General features: G+C 38.3%; 1 protein-coding gene across 2 annotated transcripts in view; it reads left to right on the top strand.

Moving 5' to 3' along the window:
* The window catches only part of RAB6A (RAB6A, member RAS oncogene family), a 68,413-nt gene extending 64,462 nt beyond the window's left edge, over window positions 1-3,951 (top strand). For both annotated transcript variants that reach the window (XM_004683186.2, XM_004683185.2), the window contains exons 7-8: window positions 921-987; window positions 1,983-3,951. In XM_004683186.2, the coding sequence (XP_004683243.1) occupies window positions 921-987; window positions 1,983-2,047 (132 nt within the window). In that variant the 3' untranslated portion in view covers window positions 2,048-3,951. The remainder of the gene's footprint in view (window positions 1-920; window positions 988-1,982) is intronic.
* The last annotated feature ends 5,733 nt before the right edge of the window (window positions 3,952-9,684 follow it).

Genomic DNA, 9,684 nt, shown 5'->3' with positions numbered 1-9,684 from the left:
GAACAGGCAGATCAACGAAGTACACTGCTGAGGGGAGCAGCGGGCGGGTCAGGAGAGGTCTGCCACGCCATGTGATCACCTCCGGGGCAGGCGGGGATTGAACTCATGTGGAAGTGGCTTTGACTTTTTAGTGCTGTGCTTTAACCTGCTGCGCCACCAGGGAGGGCCTATTTTAACTTTTTAAGAAGCCTTACACTTGTAAATATCATTTCATTCCATTTTCATAGAAATTTCCCTATGCCTCTCCCACAAGATATAAATTTCACTTTCTAAGCTATAGTCTATAATAAACTTTGATTATAGATGCTGAAATGGTAAGCAGTTTAATAACTTATTTTGTGTCAGAAGAAAGCAATGAGTTTTTAATGAAGAATTCTAGATTATTCTGAGTAAGAAAATTCCTGCTCTAAGACTTTCAAAAGGTCTCTCTCAATCTGTACACCTACCAGTTTTAGATAGTTCCTTCTTAAAAGTGAAGCTTGTACCCATTGGCATTTTTCTGTAGTCCCGGAATTTACTGCAGAATTTGAGAACATTTGGCAAAACTTTCCTCTAGCCATAAGATAATGAGTTATTATAACTAGTCTTAGGTAGAAATAGAGCTACTATTTATTAAAGACTTTACATATTATATCAGTCCTCAGCAGTTACGTAATTGCTTCTCTTCTCACAATAATCCAGTCAGTGAAATATACTATGATTTCAAGTCCATTTTACAGATGAGAAAACTGAAGAATCAAAAGATGACCAGTCAGCTAATGTCTGTAGAATGAATAAACATTATTATGTTTTCTTGATGCTAAGATCTAATTTAGGAATAACCCAGAACCATACCTTTTAACTCACCATTCTGTGGTATCTGCCTTATTACCATTTGCTAACTTTCCCTTACCAATAATCATATTCTTTCTTTTTCACAGCTCTTTCGACGTGTTGCAGCAGCTTTGCCTGGAATGGAAAGCACACAGGACAGAAGCAGAGAAGACAGTATCCTTTATATCAGAAAATTTTATTGTTAGCAATAGTCTTTAAAGACCAACCTGGGTTGGTTAAAGAATGTCATTGCCCTTTACAGCCAGGAATTGATGATTCTGGGGCCTCTATGGAAGTGCCTAGGTTTTCTGTCTCAAATGAGATCTAGTTACCAAAGTGCACCCTTCTGTTCACTACAATTAATCAGAGAGTATTTTGTTTGCTTGTGTGCTTGCTTGATTTTTAATGAGCAGGATCCCAGTCTTCTGCTTCTTATTTTTGAGTCCCATTGGCTCTGTGCTTTTTCCCCACAGTGTATATATTTTCTTTCCCTACTTTTTCTAACATTCAGGTTTTCTACTTGGTACAAGCAGGAAAGAATTCACTCACGAGCTTTATTGTTGCTTCTATTTTCAGAAATAGGACATAATGCAGTCCATCTACTATTAGCTATTTCAAAGGATCTTGAACTTTTATATTATTGTTTTATATTTATATTTTGTTTTTGTATATGCTGATACTTGTATTAAACCATAGAATTCATAGCACTTTGTATTCAGCTTTTTCTGCTTCTAAGTGTTTTATGCTTTCTGTGACTTTATTACTTTTAATAGCATAATGTGTTCTACAGAGTTGAAGTCCCATCATTTATTAAATTCCTTTCCTATTAAAACTTATATAGGATATTTTCAGATTTTATTAACTCCACAAAGAACATCATCTTTATATGTTTTCTTGCATCTGTAGAATAATTTCTTCAGGTTAGACTCCTATGAGTAGGACTTAACCTTATTCTGACATTGCTGCACAGAATAGATAGAAGCAAGTCTGTTTCGCTTGCATACCTCATGTGGTGGATGATATTTATATAAACTATAAATAGTGGTTAATAGTGGCTGTGTACTCTGAGGCCAAATAAAAATGGAAGGGACTTACTTGTAAGAGATGTCTGTGTTAAGCAGAATTGAAATTCTGTTTTCCCAGTTTTGGATCCTTAACTTTTGTTTCAGTGATTGACATAAAACTGGAAAAGCCTCAGGAGCCACCAGTCAGTGAAGGAGGCTGTTCCTGCTAATCCCCCGTAGCATCTTCGACCTTTCTCCAGAAGCTCACTGCTTTGGCTCCCTTACTCTTTCATTGACTGCAGTGTGAATATTGGCTTGAACCCTTTCCCTTCAGTAATAACGTATTGCAATTCATCATTGCTGCCTGTCTCGTGGAGATGATCTATTAGCTTCACAAGCACAAAAAAGTCAGTGTCTTCATTATTTATATTTTACAAAAAGCCAAAATACTCCAGCATATTCCAGTGGTAACTTTAAAAATTAGATACATTTTCTTAACATTTTTTTCCTTTTTAATGTTATGGTAATGTGCTTCAAAATAATGGAAATTTCTTCAGTGCTTAACTTGGTTAAAAGCAGTTGTTCAGAGCAGCACCTGCCTACCTGCTGATTCTCTCTCCCTTCTTTTCTCACCTCTTCCTTACCTATTCCCTATCTTTTCCTCAAAACAAACAAGAGGTAGCAAAGCCGTCAGACCAAGCCCATTGGGGTTATCCTTCAATTATAATGATAGCACTCTAGGCCTTTGAGCCAAGATGTCCTAAATTATTCTTGAGCACTAATATACATTACTGAGGCCTTGTTTGAAGTCAGACTTCAGTGATCATGGTAGGCAGTGCTTGAATAAGGGTTCTGGTGCATCTTCAAAGTGAGTCCTAGTGAACATTCTGAGTACTTAAAACTAAATGAACCTAAAATGTATTCTGACCAAAACAAATCACTTTCATATGTGCTTCATTAGCATCTGGGAGAAAAATAAGTGTTACAGACAGGTTTTTAATATTCTTCATTTCTTTCTCCCAGATTTTAAAATTGTAAAGGTAGTTTGTTTTTTTTTTTCCCAACTTTTAAGCAATAGATTTCTCTTGGGTTTTCTTTCTTTTTTAATGCTCTCCAAGGAAGGATACTGTAGAAATCAAATTCCTTAAAGAACCAGTGAAAGAATTTAAATTTTGCACCTTAATCAAAACTACTGAAATCAGTAAAAACAGTATCGATAGCTTACCAACAAAAGAACCCTCAGCAGAATAACAGATACTTTGCTCAGGACATTTGAAATCATATTGAAAATAGAAACAGTTTTCTTAAAAGTCCCTAGAGGCAGATATAGAAAAGCATATCTAGAAGAGGAAAGAATAAAAATAAAACTCATTATTACGCAGATTTATGCCTTATTTTTAAGCATTTTTTAAATGTTGGTTCTTTCAGGCTGGTTTTGCTTTTTATTAGATCTGTATAGTTTGGTTAATTAACTAGTGATTTAGTTTTATATTTAAGCTACAATTAATCTTTTGTCTTTGGTGATATTTATTTCTTTGCCTTTTTTAAAGAATTACTTTAATTTTTAGATGTTCAGTCTACTTAGAGCTTCATCACCATGGCAATATATATTTCCCTTAAAACACTGCAAACAAATATACTAGGAGTGCACCCTCTTAATCTTTACTAGTTATTGTGAGATTGCTGTGTAAGTTAATAAACACATTTGTAAATACATTGTTTACAGGAAGAGCATTTCTGAGTTACAGCTCAGGAAAAACCTGCCGAGTTTATGTTGTAAGCATTACTTAACACAGTATAAAGATGAAATGACGACAAAAATATCTTCACACTTCCTCTTCCTCACTACAACAAAATCCTTAACCAGGAGAACTTTATTCCCCTTTCTTTCCTCTTCCTTCTCCACTACTCACTCACTGTCACCTTGTAATATTCAGAGAGCACTTGGATTATGGGTCTGAACAGACAAATGCTTTCAGATAATCATTAGCCCACATACCAGTAACTTATTCTCAAAGATGGGGTGGAGTTGTAAAGTGCTTTTATAATACAATACTATTGTTAAAGGCAAGGGTTGACTCTTTTGTTTTATTTTGACATGGCATGACCTGAAATAAATATCAATTCAATATGGCAGATGGGTCATACTCTTTATTTGGAAGCAGTTGTGATTTTTGACATGGGAATGATTGTCTTCCTACACTGTAGTATTTGGTTCTTCATCTGTATCTTTAAGACAACAGCTGATTTAGCTGCTTTTAATATTGATCTACTTATTTGCCGCTGGGGTTCTTCAACAGAAGCAGTAAGGAATGTTTAAGGCCCGATTTTTTTTTTTTTTAATAAACACAGTTTTTCTGCCAAAAATATATAAAGAAAACTATTATTGACTTCGTTTCCCATTCTGCCAAAATGGAGCATTAACATGTACTTACACCTCCCAAGAAACATAAAGGGAAGGGAACATGGATTCCAGAAAACTACACAACAAAAGTGAGAAGCCCCTAGTGAGTAAGACTCTTTTTAACTACTGGGGATGACAAGAGAGTAGTTGTAGCTTAAAAGACCATTCCTGTTGGAGAGGCGATAATAGGATGTATTTAGAAAAGTAATTTAAATTGTACTTTTGCCTCCTTATTCCTAACCCAACCTTGACCTTGCAGGAGACAGCAGACTATTATTCTCTCACCATATACAGTCTCCTACAAACTTTTTATAATTTTTTCTGAAACTCAGCCGTACTTATACTACCAAGGCAGAGTTAAGTAGTTCTGACATACCTTATCCAAACAAACAAACAAATCTAAAATATTTTCTGGCTCTTCACAGAAAAGGACCAGGCCCTGCCATGTGATAAACCATAGCTGTCCATCTTACTATATAAATGACCATCACAGGGCCATACTGCTGGTTCACGTGTCCACAACATATATATGAGGGCAGTGAAAATGCCTGAAAAGTGAGTCAGTAAAAATTGTTGGGAAGTGACCTACCTGCTTTAGACCTTTCATTCATTTTACCTTTTCCCTTTGAAAACATCAGTTAGTGAACTGGAATCTGGGGAGACTGCCACTTGCAAGAACTGTTTCTTCATATACTTAACCCAGGTTTAGAGTAAAGACTCTGAAATAAGGTATAATTGGGTGGGAAAATAATGAATGGGAGCAATTGAAGTGGTCTTAGGATTCCTAGAACTTTCTATTCCAAGGTTTGTCCCCTCCCTTCCTAAACAATGGGCATTTGGTCTTTGACTTTTGTTCAGTATACAAGAACTTGAATTCATAAGCCTGAGTAGTTGGCTACCCAAAAACTGCCTCCAAGGAAAATGTCAGTATCATCTGAGACAGAATATATGAGAGGAAAAATAGTAATTCAAAGATGGTATGATGAATATTAAAGAGATAAGAGATACTACCAATAAATAACCAAACTCATAACTAAATATAACTGTTTTGTGGAAATACATATACCAATTGAAAGAATGAACTCTATGGTAGCTTGGTTTCCATTGATTAAATTAGTAAAATAGAACACTAAATTGGGACCACTCATTAAGAAAGCAAAGAAATTGAAAAGTTAAAGATTAGAAGGATACTAGTATACATGGCAACATCCAGTGGCAATTCAAGAAAGCTAAAAAAAAAAAAAAAGGAACTAAAGTACTGAAAACAAAGAATTTTGAAGATAGTGTTTATAAAAGACATCTGTGTATCTTTTGAATGCAGCTTTTAAATGGTTCTGATCCACATCTGGCATTAATGCATTTGTGTGACTTCTAAGTTACAGAATACAGCAAAAGTGATGTCACTTTTAAGATGAGATTATGAAAAAATTTGTCTAACTCATACAGAAATACAATCTCTCACTTGACTGTGTGCAGCTGTCTGCCATGTTGTGAGTTGTCTGTGGAGTCTCACATAGTATGGCGTTGAAGATAGCCTTAGCCAGCAACCAGTGAGGAACTCAGCTCAGTAAAATAGGCTTCAAGGACCTGAATGAAAATAGGCCACAGAAAATATTTGCAAATCTTATCCTTGATAAAGAACCAGCATTTAGAGTATATATATTAGTTGATAATGTGATAGAAATACAATCCCAAAAGCTGTGACCAGACACCCCACTAAAGAAGATATGTGTGTGGGTGGGTGGGTGGGCGGGTGGATGAATGGATGGATGGCAAAAGGCTTCATTAATCATTTGGGAAATACAAATGAAAGCAATTACACTGAAAAAGACTGTAGTTTTGGGTTTTTTTTTTTTTTTTTTTTTTTTTTACAATAGTTCATTTTCCCATCATTTTGTGCCCTTTTCCATCTCAGTTGTAATCCCCTGTGGACTTCCATCACCAAGTTACCTGTGTGCCATCACCATAGTCCCATGCACTCCTGCCTCCCCTATTTTTGATCCGATTCCCCACTCTACCCCCATAAAATATCTCTGGTATATAGGTAATATAGTTGTTCATTATTATCTCCCCCCCCCCATTCTTTATGCTCCTGCTATGAGTGAAACCATCTTGCTTATTCCACTAATCATGATCCCTTCCAGCTCCATCCATGTTGCTGCAAAAGGCATGTGTTTATCTCTTTTGATTGCTGAGTAATATTCCATTGTGTATATGTACCACATCTTTTTAATCCAGTCATCCACTTTTGGGCATTTGGGTTAATTCTATGTCTTTCCTATTATAAATAAAGCAGCAATAAACATGGGGGTGCAGGTGTCTTTTTGAATCAGTATTTTTATGTCTTTTAGGTAGTTACTTAAGAGTGGGATTGCTGGATCATATGGAAGCTCCATTTTTAGCAGTTTGAGAAACCTCCACACAGTTTTCCATAATGGTTCTCACCAGCAGTGCAGGAGAGTTCCTTTTTCACCACATCCTCACCAACATTTGTTGTTGCTATTTGTTTTAAGATGTGTCATTCTCACTGGAGTGAGGTGGTATCTCATTGTGGGTTTAATTTGCATTTCCCTTACTACTAGTGACGTTGAATTTATTTTCACATGCTTTTTGGCCGTCTGCATTTCCTCTTCGGAGAAGTGTCTTTTTAGCTCTGAAAGACTGCAGTTTTAAAGACTGACCACACCAGGTGTAAATGAAGATGACTAATTAGAACTCCAGTACATAGATATGTGAGATTTTGGAAAATGGCTAATATAAACGGACGTTTATATTATCAAAAGGTATAAACAAATTATAAAATGTATACTATGGAATACTATTTAATAATGTAGGAAGAACTTAGTACAACAGATGAATCTTAATATTTATCCTCAGTGAAAGATGTTGACCAAAAGGAGTAAAATAATTTTATCTTAGCCCTCCCTGGTGGCGCAGCGGGTTAAAACACAGCACTAAGAAGATAAAGCCACTTCAGCATGAGTTCAATCCCCACCACCCCGGAGGTATCCACCTGGCGCAGCAGACCTCTCCTGACCCGCCTACTGACCCCCTCAGCAGTTTTCTTTGTCATTCTGCCTGCTTTGCTCCCTACTCTGGTGAATTCTCTCACCACCCCTGCACCTCTGGCCTGTACCACAGTTCAGTATGAATAAATAAATCTTTAAAAATATGTATATTTAAGTTTCCATTTACATAAAATTCTAGAAAATGGGACCTCCCTGGTGGCACAAGGAGTTAAAGCACAGCGCTGTGACGCACTCTGCAGCCGCTGTAGCAGGAGTTCAAATCCTGGCCAGGGAGGTGACCCACAAAGTACCAGTCCTCTCCTGTGGTGGCTGCTGCTAGCCTTAGCAATGTTCTTCAGCAATCTGCCTGGGCTGTTCCCCACTCTCTGCTGAATGCTCTCTCACCCTGCACTTCTGACCTGGATCCCAGTTCTTAGATGTGTAAATAAAATCTTAAAAAAAAAAAAAAAGTTCTAGAAAATGCAATCTGTTCTAAATAATAACACAATTTCCTTTCTTCCCCAGATCCAGAGAACTTCTGTTTACTTCTGTCTTTATGAATTTGCTTACTCATGGAATCACATTTTTAAAAAATATTTATTTATTTATGCAGGCAAGAACTGGAATACAGGCCAGAGGTGCAGGCAGTGAGATGATTCACCAGAGACAGAGTGGGGAATAGAACAGACAGATTGAGAGAAATACACTGCTGAGGAGAGCAGCAGGTGAGAGAGGAGAGGTCTGCACCATGTGGGTCAGCTTCCTGGCTGGGGAGATCTGAGATCAAACTGTGCTGCAGATTGCTTCACAGTGCCGCACTACTAAGGAGTGCCCGAAATATTTTTTGTCCTTTTATGTCTGACTTGTTTCACATAGAATAATCTTTTTTTTAAGACTTACTTGTACATACAAGAGCTGGGCTGTAAGCCAGTGTGGGGGTGGGTGGGGTGAGAGGATTCACCAGAGACAGTGGGGAGCAGAACAGGTGGGTCTACTGAAATACACTGCTGAAAGGAACAGTGGGAGACAGAGGAGAGAGGGGTCTGTTGAGTCATGTGGGTCAGCTCCCTAGCTGTTGCTTGAACTCATACTGCAATCACTGCCACTACCTTGGTAGTGCTGAGACTTAACCCCTTGTGCCGCCAGGGAGGCCCCTGCAGTATAAATTTTTGTTTTTTAAAGATTTATTTATGCAAACAGAACTGGAGCACAGGTACAGTTAAAATATTGCTTAAAAAAAAGTGAAAAACATAAATACATGCAAGTTGTGATGGTCTGAATGTTATCTCCCACCCACATCATATATTAGTATCCTAAGCCCCTAAAGGTGATAGTATTAATTAATAGGTGGGACTTTGGGAAGTACTTAAATCTTCAGGATGGAGCCCTCCTCCATTAAATGAGATTAATGCCTAGGAAGCCCAAGATAAAGTAACCAGAGGTACAGGGGCAATGAGAGGATGCACTAGAGACAGAGTGGTGAGTAAGCAGACAGGCAGACTGATGAAGTACACTGCTGAGAAGAGCAGTGGGAAAGACAGAAGAGGTCTGCTTCACCATGTGGCTAGGGCTGGAATTCTGAGCTGAAGGAGCTGTGGCTAGCTTCATAGTGCTGTGCTTTTAACCTGTTGCACCACCAGGGATGGCCCTGCAGTATCCTTTTTCGTAATAAGTTTTGAAGTGTGGAAGTGTGAATCCTATAATTATTCTGGTTACTTTGGGTAATGTCATCATAACAATGTAAGCTTCCCAGTCCATGATGATTTGAATGCTATCTTCCATATCCACCATGGTATGTTGAAATCCTAAGCCCCTAAAAGTGATGATATCAGTAGGTGGGGAACGTTGGGAAGTGCTTAAATTTTGAAGATGGAGCCCCTAGTTCATGTATTCCTGCTCAGTTCTTTATGATTTCTTTCTACTAGCTTTGTGTTTACTTTGCTCTTTTCTAATTCCAGTCTATTTGGGCTGCTGTAACAAAAGTACCACAAACAGGTTTTCTTTAAAGAACAGGTATTTATGGGCCCTCCTTGGCGCAGTGGGTTAAAGCACAGCACTAAGAAGCTAAAGCCACTTCCACATGAGTTTGATCCCCGCCCGCCCTGGAGGTGACCCACATGGTGTGGCAGACCTCTCTTGACACACACCACCCCCCTCGCTGCTCCTCTCAGCAGTGTACTTCGTTGATCTGCCTGTTCTGCTCCCTACTCTGTCTCTGGTGAATCTTCTCACCGCCCCTGCACCTCTGGCCTGTACCCAGTTCTGTATGAATAAATAAATAAGTCTTAAAAAAAAAGAACAGGTGGGCCCTCCCTGGTGGTGCAGCGGGTTAAAGCACAGCACTGAGAATCTAAAAGCCGCTTCCTCATAAGTTCAATTCCCGCCTGCCCCGGAGGTGACCACATGGTGTGGCAGACCTCTCCTGACCCACCCGCTGCTCCCCTCAGCAGTGTAC

This window comes from Condylura cristata, unplaced genomic scaffold, assembly GCF_000260355.1.
Source record: "Condylura cristata isolate star-nosed mole 26May11 unplaced genomic scaffold, ConCri1.0 scaffold00015, whole genome shotgun sequence".
Lineage (NCBI taxonomy): Eukaryota > Metazoa > Chordata > Mammalia > Eulipotyphla > Talpidae > Condylura > Condylura cristata.
This window is presented reverse-complemented; position numbering and strand designations above follow the sequence as displayed.